Source organism: Alligator sinensis, unplaced genomic scaffold, assembly GCF_000455745.1.
Source record: "Alligator sinensis unplaced genomic scaffold, ASM45574v1 scaffold485_1, whole genome shotgun sequence".
Lineage (NCBI taxonomy): Eukaryota > Metazoa > Chordata > Crocodylia > Alligatoridae > Alligator > Alligator sinensis.
This window is the reverse complement of record NW_005842957.1, coordinates 173,630-186,497: the sequence shown is the minus strand read 5'-3', so window position 1 is coordinate 186,497 and position 12,868 is coordinate 173,630. Positions and strand designations below refer to the sequence as shown.

General features: G+C 46.7%; 1 protein-coding gene across 2 annotated transcripts; it reads left to right on the top strand.

Annotated features, from left to right (window-relative positions):
- The first annotated feature begins 5,701 nt into the window (after positions 1-5,701).
- Positions 5,702-11,129, top strand: EIF1B (eukaryotic translation initiation factor 1B). 2 transcript variants are annotated; one of them, XR_003091959.1, is made up of 5 exons: positions 5,702-6,101; positions 8,154-8,317; positions 9,038-9,139; positions 9,807-10,043; positions 10,931-11,129. XR_003091959.1 is itself a non-coding variant. In XM_006036371.3 (4 exons), the coding sequence occupies exons 1-4, from the start codon at positions 6,071-6,073 to the stop codon at positions 9,849-9,851; spliced, it is 342 nt and encodes a 113-aa protein (XP_006036433.1). In that variant the 5' UTR covers positions 5,702-6,070; the 3' UTR covers positions 9,852-11,129. The 2 variants fall into 2 exon arrangements, 1 of the variants encoding a protein (XP_006036433.1); XM_006036371.3 differs by having other exon boundaries at positions 9,807-11,129.
- The last annotated feature ends 1,739 nt before the right edge of the window (positions 11,130-12,868 follow it).

Below are 12,868 nucleotides of genomic sequence, written 5' to 3'. Positions count from 1 at the left end.
TACAATAGACAATCTGTGTTTTAAACATGAAAATGCAATAGTAGGTTAGTGGTTATGATTAACACCCACCTTTGGTGTGTAATAATATGGTAGGAGTGCATCTTGGGATATCAAAATATCTCCTGATAGTGCTGAGCTTTAAAATCTGTTTAAAGTCTTTCTCTGCCAAGTCTCTGCTTCAATACCAAAGCCATAGCTGTGTTCTTCTGAAACTGTTTTGGAGCAGTATGGACTGGCTGGTTATCATCAGGAAAAGTGTCACTTTTGCAAGTATGTTGGGTGGCACTAAACTGGATTTTATTACATGAAAGTAGTGTGTCAGCCCTTCACAATATAATGTGATACGTTAATAAACTATCATTGAAAGGCACTGAAACATTGCCACGTAGAAATGCTGGGAATGGCAGTATTACACTGGACTGTTATCAAACTGTATTAAGATTCCATGATAGGGTACAACCTCAGGCATTACCATTACATTGTACCCAAACACTAATATATGGGATGAAATTGTTCTGTGAGAGGAACACCTCTCTTACCAACATCGTATGAGAATATCTCACTGAAACATCAGCATATTTTGTCATGACCCTTTAGTATTTGGGGATCCATGAATGTCCCACCTTAAACATGTTTATTGAAATGGGGATTGTGCTGGGCAACTAGGAATATGTGGTTCTGTTTTACAGAGTTTGAAAATGAGAGGAATGAGTGGCACAAGGTCAGATTCTGACCTTTAATATATCTATGTTCAGGAACAGCCCAACCTGAATTTGAAACTTCTCTAAGTGGGCATGTATAGGTTCTCTCCACATGAGGAATTGCCACATGATGACATGACAATGACATCATAAAACAATCACCATCTCCCAACTTTCCCTGTCTTCTGTAGCTGGAGCACATTGTGCTCTTGACGTCTTCATGCTTCCCCCACAAAACACATAACAAAAGCTTGTTTAATCTGTACACATAGATCAGTGCTTCCTATTTAATATGGTTGAGGTCGAATTTAAAATTTTGCATGATACTGCTGTGAGGAGGATTAATGTAGCATGCTATGTGCTGGAATCAGAAGAAAATTCCTTGTGAACCTGTGCATCCAGTCACTCTCAATGCAAACATACTGTGTGGGCATTAAGGTCTATTTAATAGGTGTTGCATGACTGGGCTTTTTGTGGCTTTCACTTGTAGAACTATCACTCGCAAGCAATATTAATCTGTTTAAGTAAAATTTGTGTTAATGGAATTGCTGTCTTTACATACCAGTGTAAAATGGTTTTAAGTAAGAGGTGAGTAAAAGGAGCAGCAGAGAAAGGATGCACTCTCCCAATTTTACCTACAGCAAATAAGGATAAAACAGGTTACTGGAATACCACGTGGTGCAGACAATGGGGTACCCAAGTTGGACCAGTGGAGTTCTTGGTCCTCCAGTTACCAGAACAGACCAGGTTATATCCTAGGAAGCTCTTAACAAAATGACAGACTTCTGGGCAAGAGTCCTTACTCCCTGCTTCAGCATATGGAAGTTGGTGTCTTAGTTTATTCAGTTCTCATTATGAGAAGCAGGGAGGAAGATTGTTGTGAGACTGGCAGTATGTTCATCTCTATCTATGCAGTGTCTGCATTTCCGAGATGGAGAGCCTATCAAACCTCTCATCTGCTCTCAGAGTAGAGCAGCTTTTGTCAAAGCCACACACCATCAGCAGAGACTTGAGAGTGCCCGGCATGCTAAACTGTAGCTTCTCCCCCCTCCCTCCCACCCCCAGCAGCTCTGGGCACTACTCACCTAGGGTATGCTGTAAAAAATCTTAATAAAGTAAGAGACTTCTGGGTAGAAGCTCATGCCCTTAGTTCTCTGCTTCAACATCGAGGTTTATGCAATAAACAATTTCCCATCTACTGTCTACAGACTTTGGGGACAGAAATATTTTCCTTAAGGACAACTTGGCATTGCTTTTTTTGTCAGCTATGAAAATAACCATTTCGGATAAATGGAAATTGTTAATGAAAGGATAAAGCTTAATTTTCACCTGTTTTCTTTGACTAGATTTTTAAAATAAATTAACTAACTGAAAAATCTAGTTGCAGGGTTTAAAAACAGGTGAGATGCTTGGGGCCAAATCCTATTTACTCTTCTTGATCCTCAGTGGCAGGTATGTAGCTGCACATTTGAAGCTTTTGGCACTTGTGTAGAATTTAGGATTTAGTATTTCCTGTACTACATTATTGTCCTACAGGGTATCCTCATTAGTGCTGCACTCCAACTTTGCAGCTACCTGGGAAAACAGTCACCCGTGAATGTGCACAAGCCTGGGGAAGCCCCAAAATGTCAGTCAGAGAAAAAATATAATTAGCAGGTGTTAGGTGCTGAAGGACACTGCCACCTTTTAGCTTGATGGTACAGCACTTGCCTGGTGAGCTTGGTCTCAGGATCTAGGCCCACCTTCTCCAGTATCTTTTGCTTGCCTGTAAAATGCTTCAAACACCAAGAAACAAGCCACAGTCAAAGAAGCCATTGTGCAGGTCTTTTCACCACCCTTCTCCTAAAGTAGTTTACTAATCAGCCAAGAAAGGGAGATATGTGGGGCCAAGAGAAAGGGTACAAGCCAGTGTGATGGTTTTGTGAGATGGAGGCTGCTCTAGAAGCAGGGCGGGGGGGCTGAGTTTTAGCCTGGGACACTACTCCCCATAAGGCAAACATTTTCCCAGTGTTTTTTACAAGGTTCAGTGGGCCAGCTTCTAGAGGAGTGCTGGGGAAGGCTCTTGGCACTGCCCAGCCTGTGGGCTGATCTTTAGATCACTCAAGCAGACTATGTAGTTTCAAAGGGAGGGAGGCTGAGAACCCATGTTTTCAACTTAATTTTGCTTTGAGCAGGTAGCAATTCAAGTGATCCTTTTTCACAAGCAAGAATCCCAAACTGTGTGTAAGCACCAGAAACTGCAGGATGTTCTGCAGTTTTTATTCTCTCATCAAGTATGATGGCAAAGTAAACTGTATAGGGCATATTGTGCAATACTTAATCCCAGAAATGCAGCAGGAATTATTAAGCAATATATGTGCTATGAAACACATAGCTAACTTATGGAATTTATTGCCACAGGAGGTGGTGGAGGCAGATAGCTTGGCCAGATTCAAAAAGGGACTGAATAAATTCATGGATGATACATCTAGTAATAGCTATTGAATAGAATGGTTGCAGATGCTTCCTCTGGCATCTCTAAACCAATAACGGTGGATATTGGTTAGGGGACAGATCACTCTAGAGATTTCCAGTTCAATGCTCTCCCTCAATAACATCCGTTTTAGCCACTGTCAAAAACAGAATACTGTGCTAGATGGACCATTGGTCTGAACCAGTATGTCACTTTTTATGCTCTTATCTATTTCTAGGGGCAGTAAAGTGTGTAAAAGGCAAGGTATGTTGCACAGAATTATTTCAAAAAGTATATGAAAAAATGCACAATAGTGGTTCACCTACACAGGTGATTTACACTGGAATAGACCTGATTCTGTCAGAGTAAAAAGAACTGCATGCACAGAACATTTACAAATCAGAAAAAGTCATAAAAAATCTGCAAGCACAATTCCTTGCATCAGAGTCAATAGGGAGGCTTTACTCCTGTTCAGATCAAGAGTAGGTTACCTGGCTGCAAGTTCCTTGGCAGAACTCTGAGAGATCTGGTATGGATGCTTTGTAAAGGGTTCCCCATTTCCCATTACTTAAGGAAAGGGTGGCATTGGGGAGGCTGGTACTTTATGGGCAGGAATTCAGCTACTTCCACCTCCACCCACATGCAGAGATATATAAGGAAGCAAGGCAGTGGCTCCTGGTAGGCAGAGAAGGACAATCAGGAGGCTGGTGCTGGACAGCTCCCTGAAAGCAGCTGAAGACCAGAGAGCTTGGCAGGGGCAGGCTAAAGTGCTGAGCCCAGATGGCTGAGCCAAGATTTGAAGACTGAAGTACTACCCTGCTGTGGAGTAAAAAACATCCATGGCAGCGCATGTGTAGATGCTGGAGGGACTGGCTGGGGCACAAGGGTGCTGCAGGTAGAGGCGGCCTGCCAGCTAGCCTGATGCTGAAGCTCCCTGGTGCCCCAGACAGCCCCAACACACCAAGTTGAGCCAGGGGGGAGCAGCCTTGGGCTGACCCCTGGGGCCCTGTCTGACCCGGCTCCATATGCTGCATGTGAATAAACTCTGGAACTTATTGCTCCAGAGTTTATTTCTCTGGAGTTAATTTCTCTCAGGTGCACATTCAAATGACCAGAAAGCAGGGTGGGCTAGCAACAATTGGTTGGGAAATGCAGAATGTTATACACATGTGGGCTTTATTTTTCTGAAAGGAAAATCAGAGGCTGAGAGGTTTGCTACTTGTCCACTCATTTTTCTTCTCTCCCTAAACAGAGGCATACACTCACTTTTTTAAGGCAGTGATTCTCAGCGATATCAGACCTAAGCATGGGAGTTAAGGGAACAGCTTCCAGATCAGAACTTCCTAAGCCAGTGGTGCTGACCCTTTTTCCCCTGCAGGCCAGATGGGCAGTGCCCAGCCCCTCTGTGGGCTAGATACAGCCACTGGTCCCCAGGCAGTGGCCAGAGCCAGCACCACTGGCCCCAATTCAGCCATGCAGAGGGGGCAGGGGACAGCTCAACTCCAATCCAGCCTCACGGGGTAGGGAGACCATGGTCTGGTCCCAACCCGGCCATGCATGGAGAAGGGGGCGTGACCTGGCCCCAAATCAACTGGATGATGGGGAAGAGGGCATAGCCAGCTCCCAGTCAACCACACATTGTCGGGTGTGCGAGGGGCAGGGGTGTGGGAATTTGGCAGCAGAGGAGGGTAGCTATGTTAATGGCCACTGCCCCCTGCTATGACATTTCCCGACCGGTGGAGAGCTGCATGGGCCAGATGTCAATAGCTCCATGGGCTGCCTGTGGCCTGTGAGAGAGGAACAGTGGAAAAAACCCTGGTCGTGTCCCCATCTACTCTCCCGTTCAACACCCGCACTCTGCCACTGTCTGACCCACTAAACGGCAGTTATTTTATTCTTCCAAGACAGGCCTCAAAACATGCCCATTCCTGGCCTTCACTCGTTTCTTTACCAATGGAAGGATAAAAAGCCATTCTCTGGTTGCAAAGAACTCGCGAAGACCCCAGTGCAGCAACGCATCCTCTACCAGAGCAGCAGTGCAGTCCTCTTGGAAACCTCTGGGTCTCTCCTGTCAGGCAGGTGTGAATATTGCCAGCACCCTTACAAGGATCTCCAGCCTCCCCAGGGAGGAGAACAGCTGCATTTAGGGCCCTGGGTCACGTCTGGCCACAGAAGACGTGCAAGGAGGATGGTGGCCAGGAGGTTTCCAAAGCGGGCTGCTTGGGCGCTGGTCCCAGCCCCACGGGGAGGGCGCTGTGCCACATGGGGACTGAGGCAACCCCCCAGCACGGCTCCTGCCACCAGACCCTGGCTGCCTGGCCAGACGCTGGCCTGGACGCTGGCAGGGGCTGAGGACTGAGCTCCCCTCCGGTGGGTGGTGAAGGGGGATGGGGTTTCCCTTGCCCAAGCCAGGTGTCCTTGAGGGGAGCGTCCCAGCGCCGAGGACGATACACGCGTCACAGCCGCCCCACACACGGGCACACACTGCGCATGCTCGGCCCTCCCTTCCCCCGGAGGGGCCGGGGCGCCCGACGAGTCCTCCGGCCCGGGCCCCCCGCGGAGCGGCTGGGAAGTACGGGTCCCGCCGCGGCGCGATGCACGCTGGGACTCGTAGTTCCCCGCGGGCACCAGGCGGCCGCATACTGCCCCCGTCCCGCCTCGGGGAAGACTACGTTTCCCAGCCTGCCTCGCGCGGAACCGAGGTGACGTAAAGCCGCCGGGGCCCGGATAAGAGTGGTCGGCCATTTTGTGAGCGTAGCAGTGGGTTGTTGCCTTCGCGCCCGCTCGGCTGCCGCAGCGCCGCCCCTCCCCCTGCCGGCCTCTCCTGCTCCTCGCCGCGGAGCCTGCGTGAGACGCGCCCGGGCAGACCCAGCAGCCGCGGCCTTCTCCCCTGCCCCGCGCCCCGCCACTGAGTCGCATGTCAGCGATCCAGAACCTCCAATCCTTCGGTAACCCCCCCGCCCCACTGCGCCTGCGCCTCGGGACGCCCGGGCTGCTCTCCTCGGGCGGGGCGGGGGGGAGCGCTCCCCGCAGCTCCAAGGCGGGGGGAGGGGAGGTCGCAGGTTCGAGGCCCGGCTGCGCTCGGTGCCTGCCAGCCCCACGTCCCTGTGGGCTCGGGCCGGGCTGCCTGGAGCTTGTAGGCCGTGCGGGGCCCTGGCTTGTCCGCGCCTCGGGTTTTGGCTGCGCGCTCCAGCGGCCTGGCGGGTTATGGCTCCAGTCCTCCTCCCCCGGGTGCTGCCGTCCAGCCCCCGCCGCGCTGCGCCTGAGCAGACCCGTGGCAGGGGAAGGGGGTTAATGCGGCTGGGCTGCGGCGGTAGGAAGCGAGGCGGCATCTCCTGATGGCGTGTGATAGGCTCGTTACTGTTTGGGTTTGTTCTTTCCCTTTATCTCGTTCGGAAACACTGGTCTCTTGCGCTTCAGCAGCTGAGCAGTGCGCTGTCCCGGTTGTGAACAAGGCTGGGCTGCGTTTATGGGAGCGTTGCCAGCGGGGACGAGGGAAATGATTATTTTCTTTTATTTGGCGCTGGGGAGGCCACGTCTGGAGCACTGTGTCCAGTTTGCCGCCCCCACCCCCAGCTACAGAAAGGAGGTGGGCAGATTGGAGTGAATCCAGTGGAGGGCGACCAAAATGGTGATGGGGCTGGAGAATAACTTGTGAGGAGAGGCTGAGGGAACTGGGTTTATTTAATCTGGAGAAGAGAAGTTTGCGGGGGATTTAATGGCAGCCTTCATCTACGTGAAGCTGGGGGGGTCAAAAGAGGATGGAGCTAGACCAGGGGTTTTCAACCTTTTTGGGTCGGTGTACCCCTGGCAGCCGGTCAAGAAGGAAGGAGTCCCCTGGGGGCTAGTTGAGGTGGGGGGGAGGGGCAGTGTCCCCCAGTGGCCAATCAGCATGCATTCCAGTGAGGGGTCCTGCATCCAGGTGGCAGGCCCCCTGTGGAGCATGCTGGTGGCACCCATTGCAGAGTACCCCTTGAAGACATCAAGTACTCCTGGGGGTGTGCATACCCCTAGCTGAAAACCCCTGAGCTAGACTGTTTTCATTGGTGGCAGATGACAGAACAAGGAGCAATGGTCTCAAGTTGCAGCAGGGGAAGTTTAGGTTGGATAATAGGAAAAACGTTTTCACTAGGAGGGTGGTGAAACTCTGGAACAGGTTACCCGAGAGGTGGTAGAAGCTCCATCCTTGGAGGTTTTTTAAGGCCTGGCTCAACAAAGTCCTGGATGGAAAGATCTGGTTGTGGGTGGTCCTGCTCTGAGCAGGGGGTTGGACTAGATGACCTCCTGAGGTCCCTTCCAGCCCTAATTGTCTATGATTCTAAGATGGTGGGAGTCTGAGGGCCACAGCTGTGCATCTGAGGCCAGCATGAATCCTGGTGGCTCTTGCCTTGAATGGCCTGTCCATGGTGGTGCAGTAGCATACGTAGACCTCCTTGCATCTGCCAGCGTTTGTCCCTGGCTCCCTTGTCCTGTAGGAGTGTGTCATGAAGTGCTTAAAATGCCAGGAGCCATTTAGAGCCCAACCGCTTGTGCTGATGAGGGATTTCCAGAGCTTTGAGGCAACAGGCCTCTGTGTGAGGCTCTGTGTGATGCCAAACTCTGAGGCATCCATTAATGCTTGGGTTTCAGGGGGGTTATGGCCTTACATCAGATGGAATAGTCTCCAGTTGAGAAACCAGCCCCCAAGCTGTTAACGTTCTTGAGGAGTTTTTGAAAATACGCCAAATGTTTCAGTTGGCCAAAAGCAACATAGTAAAAGAGTGAGTTAGCTAGATTTAGTGCAACACCTTTAGTTCTACCCAGGATAAAAGAGCAGGGAATTTTCTGTTTAAATTTAATCCCTAGGATCAGAGTTACAGGATCGCTTCCCCCCATTCTCTCCCTTCCCCTGGACAGGCTCTCTACGGTGCTGGAAAATTCTCTGCTGATTGTGTGGATTGACTCAGTTTTCTTCGTGAAAACTGTTTTGTATGTAATAGTTTTCCTTTTCTTCCCTGTAGACCCCTTTGCTGATGCAACTAAGGGTGACGACTTACTCCCAGCAGGGACTGAAGATTACATTCATATAAGGATCCAACAGCGAAACGGGAGGAAGACACTAACTACTGTCCAGGGCATTGCAGATGATTATGACAAAAAGAAACTTGTGAAGGCCTTCAAAAAGGTAGAGCTGTTAGCTTAATTTAAGTAAAGATGTGGAAATAAGAACACAGTGCCTGCTTTTTAAAAAATTAACCATTTGGTTTGGATGTCTGGCTGTGCATTTACACATCTGGGTAAAAGCTCAAAGGAAGGGAAGCTTTTACAGATATGGTCAAGTGTCTGATGGCACAACTCACTTCCAGAAATGTTAAGCAAACTTCTTTGCTCCAGTCCGTTTCAAATTTTAATTCCAAGCTTTCCTAATGCTGTCTGGGGCTTCTTTTGACTTCGATAATGTTACTTTTGGGTTTCTGGTATTACAGCATTTGTGTGTCTGTAGGAATGTCTTCCAGTGAAACTCTTTAAGTACAGAAACTTGTGAGGAATTGAAAAGAGCCTTTTCTTTCTTGTGACTTGTATTTATTTGTTGACTTTGCTTGTTTTGTCTCCAGTGTTTCCAGACACCTCTTGCAAGCTTGCTGGCCCTGTCTCTCCTGAATTTACTTTCTTTAACAGCTTTTTTTTTTCCCCCCACAGGGCTGCTGTTCTAATGTGTTGTTAACTACTTTGTAGTATCTTCAAACTGGGATAGGGTACATCTAGTCTCTCCTCTTTTTCCCTTGCTTTGAGTATCAACAAAATGCATGTAGCTTAATTATAGCTTTCAGTCTTTATTTTTTAACACCACAGTAAACTTAATTGTAGTTCATATTGGAGGTCTTATGCAAGACTTTCTTTCCAGAAATTTGCTTGTAATGGTACTGTGATTGAGCATCCTGAATACGGTGAAGTAATTCAGCTTCAAGGTGATCAGAGGAAGAACATTTGCCAATTCCTCTTGGAGGTGAGGGACTGCAAAGAAATCTTTTGCAGAATTCTAGCTGTCTTTGAAGCACAGAGATTTAATTCTTAAAGGGGATTAAATTTATTTTCCAGCTATTGAACCTGTAATGTAGTTTTCTTATCTCTTGACCTAAAGGGACTATGACTTTTCTGACATTGTGATAATAGAATAATGGAGGAAAATATTCTCTAATTTTCTAGATAACTAGATTAAGCAAAATGTTCCTCCCCCTCCAAGAACACTTTTTTTTACAAATAAACTTTTGCTTTGCTGCTGATGGATATAGAAAGCAGATCTCTTTCTTTCCTTGCAATAAGACTATTCCTCAGTTGTAACACTGTATATAGTGTCAGAGTGCTGTCATTTGGGGAGGAGGGTTTAAACAATGCAGAACAAAAGGATAAATGGAAGGGCTAAAGAAATATATAGTTATTTGCTAGTCTTCCGAAGAACCAGACTAATAAGTATAATTCTAAAGATATATCACATTCATATCAAGTGAAGAATGTGCTACTTAAGTAATACCATAGCACTCTAGAACCTGGAAAGCAGCCTTTAATTTTCTGTTGTATCATTCTTTTACCCATGAATAAGAGACTGCTCCCACTACATCAGAAATCTCTTCCTAAGTACAGAAGCCAACTGAAATTTGTTACTTCTCTTACAGATCGGCATTGTCAAGGAGGAACAGCTGAAAGTTCATGGCTTCTAAAATGCAAATGTTCACATGAAGAATTCTGCAGTTTTTGTTCTTATATAGGCTGGCTATTCTGTGAAATATGAGTCTTTGCAGTAAACGGACTTCCCTATTACCTGAGCATTTAAAGTTTGATTCACGTTTGCATGACTACAGGATACACATGATATATAGACTAGAAACACATAAGAAAACTGCAGTAAGATGGTAATTAAAAGACCCTTGTGAATTTTAACACATTTCCAATGGAAATGTTTTAGTGCTGATTGTTTGGTTTATTATTTTAATCTGATTTAAGTGTGTGTGTGTGTGTTGTATTAAGACCGTGTGTGTTGCAGCTTAAAATAAAAAGCTATTCATATTTTCAGTATTTGGAATGCTTAAGCTAGTCTTGCACAAGCAGAATCCTGATTTAAAGAATAAGTTAAGCAGCTATGTAGCAGGTGTAGCTCACTGGACAAACTGGAAGGTCTGCATAATGAAGTACTTGCTAATTAAACTGAAGTAGATGAACTGTCATGTGATCTCATACCATGGCTGAAGATGGTAGAGCTTTAAAAATCTCTTGTGGGTAGGAACATTTAAATACCAATTTCATTATCAAAGACAACAATTGCCTGTTCAGTCAGTAACTGGATCTTCCATCTTAAACTTAATAGGTAATCATTGTATTCTGAAATGTTAGTGTTACACACAAGGGGATTTCAGTAAGCTAAATTCAAAACTATTGGTACAGTTAATGTACTTAGAATCTAGGTCTTTCATGACAGCCAGTGCCATTTCAGCACCACGAAAGGCATAGAAAGACAAGATCCTACCCTTTTTTTCCTAATAGAGGGGAAGGATCTTGAGATTGCCTGTGGTAGGAAGCACAGTTATGACAGAAGATCAGTGCCACTGTTAGTTGTGGTGGAGCGAAGAACAAGCCTTGCATTAGTCAAAGAATAAAAAATAGTTGTTTTTGTTGTTAGATATTTGGTATCTAGAAGTTAAAAAGCAGGTTCCAAGCTTTCAATAGATAAGGGGATTGATATTAAGGATTGTTATACCTTATTAGTGACAAATACTGAAAAAAGTTTTCATTTCCTCGTTAGGTTGAAGTTATTGCCACAAGCTGCTATAGGCTGCCTTTTTTGCACACAAAAAAAACCCAACTATTCTGTTTTGTTAGGCCAGGTCCACTAAGCTGGCTCCCTGTGTTCCATTAATGCTGACCTAAAGGCACTTGATATTTCAATCTCTGAACTATGCCTGTTGTTAGAAAAGTAAATAAAATTACTGCTATTACTGGAAGCTGGAAAGATTGTTTCTCTTATTGGGATAGAGATGGACAACTTTAGAAGAAATGCTTCTAATTTGCTGAGTCATGAAACTACTAAATAGCTATGACTATGGGGTGTTGGTCTTATCAGGCCCTGTTGGCCAGATGGATAGTGTGGGGCCAGTCCATGGGCTGGATGAGTGGTGTGATGCAGTTTGGATCCATTGCTTACCCCGTACCAACCTAGCATGGGTGTTGCATGCAGCACTTGTTATGGACTGGCCCCAAGCAGGTACCACATGCAGCACTCGCTTTGGACTATATTTTTGACATCCCTGGTGTAGCTGAAGGAGTCGAATAATTTCACTCCATAACATTGTCTCCCTCTGCAAATGTCTGGACAGGGTGAAAAGTGTGTTTTATTCTTTGGTTTGACTTGTGCTCAGCTTATGTACATAAGCTTGCATGAGAGCTAATGCTTAAGTTCAAGGAAGGTGTGAAACACTACTAACTACTCAGTGTAACTCCTTAGATATTGCATCCTTAAGGGCTTGCCTTTCTAAACAAAAAAATTGAATTACCGCAGACTAAATTTACCCTAATATTGTAAATTTAGATACAGTTCTGAAGTTACTGGAGCTAATGGTAAGTAGGGGATATTATGGACTGGAATTTTATATTTGGGTCTCTGGGAGTTAGGAGAATCCAAAAAAACCCCATCTTCCCAGCATTGTTGGTAAAGATCTTATAGAAAGGAATGTAGTGTTTTCCTGATCCAGAGACCAATATAAATAGTTGCTGATAATCGGGAATCCTGGTTTTCCGTGATTAAAAAAAAAATTACAAATTCTCTTATTTTAAAAAATCCCAAAATCCGTGGTTAAAATTAAATGTCCCCCACAACCCTGCTGGTGTCCCTTCTTCCCCAGCTCTGCTTGCCTGTTTGTGCCCCTTGCCCCCCAGCTGCCAGGGCTATGGGGCCAGGGACCCAGGTCTGCAACCCCCTGCCTGCAGCAGAAGGCAGCGCCTGCTACAGCAGGCGCTGGCTTCCCCACTGCTGCAGGCTTGGGTGGGGCCAGCTCCCCGTGGCAGGCAGCATGCACTCCTGGGGGGAAGGAGGGGACCTGTGCTGGCCAGATGTGTGGGAAGTGGGGGCAGGGTAGATGTGTGCTGCAACTGTGCACACAGAGGAAGTGTGGCCAGGGCAACTGTCACAGGCCAGCTGGGCACTGTGAGTGTATCAATTTTGGATCGAGGAGGCAAAGTTGGGAGTGGAATAAAGGCAAATTTATCATAGCTTACACACACACACAACAGTTAACAGAAAGATAAATGCGATAAGCAGATAAGGCAATACAAAAGAGCTAATAGTAAAATAATAACAACAGATAATAACAACAGATAGATAGATAGATCAATCTGTCACAGGCCAACTGGGCACTGTGAGGGTATTAGCCACACTGGGGTGTTCAAAACAACAAATAGACAGACATGGGTTGGCAACTTATCGATAGTCCCTCGATGCCAGGTGCGCACCAAGTGGTTCCAGCGAAGTCAGGCATCTCTGAAGATCAACGCTGTCAGAGGGCTTACCGGGGAAGGGCCCTTGCTCAGGATCCGATCCGATCCGATCCTCACTCACACCGGGAGTCCGGGGTCCAGGCGTGGGACAGAAATGACCGTTCTGTTCCCTCCTTCCTGCTGGTTACCTGATGCATGTGTTTTTTATACCTAGTTTTATGCTAATCTGTTGGCTTCAGGGCCACTCACA

Bases quoted from the DNA above. Each gene is read 5' to 3' on its own strand.
- EIF1B (XM_006036371.3), top strand. From the start codon at position 6,071: ATGTCAGCGATCCAGAACCTCCAATCCTTCG. The intron at 6,102-8,153 runs GTAACCCCCCCG...TCTTCCCTGTAG, and splicing joins CCAGAACCTCCAATCCTTCG to ACCCCTTTGCTGATGCAACT. The intron at 9,140-9,806 runs GTGAGGGACTGC...CTTCTCTTACAG, and splicing joins TTTGCCAATTCCTCTTGGAG to ATCGGCATTGTCAAGGAGGA.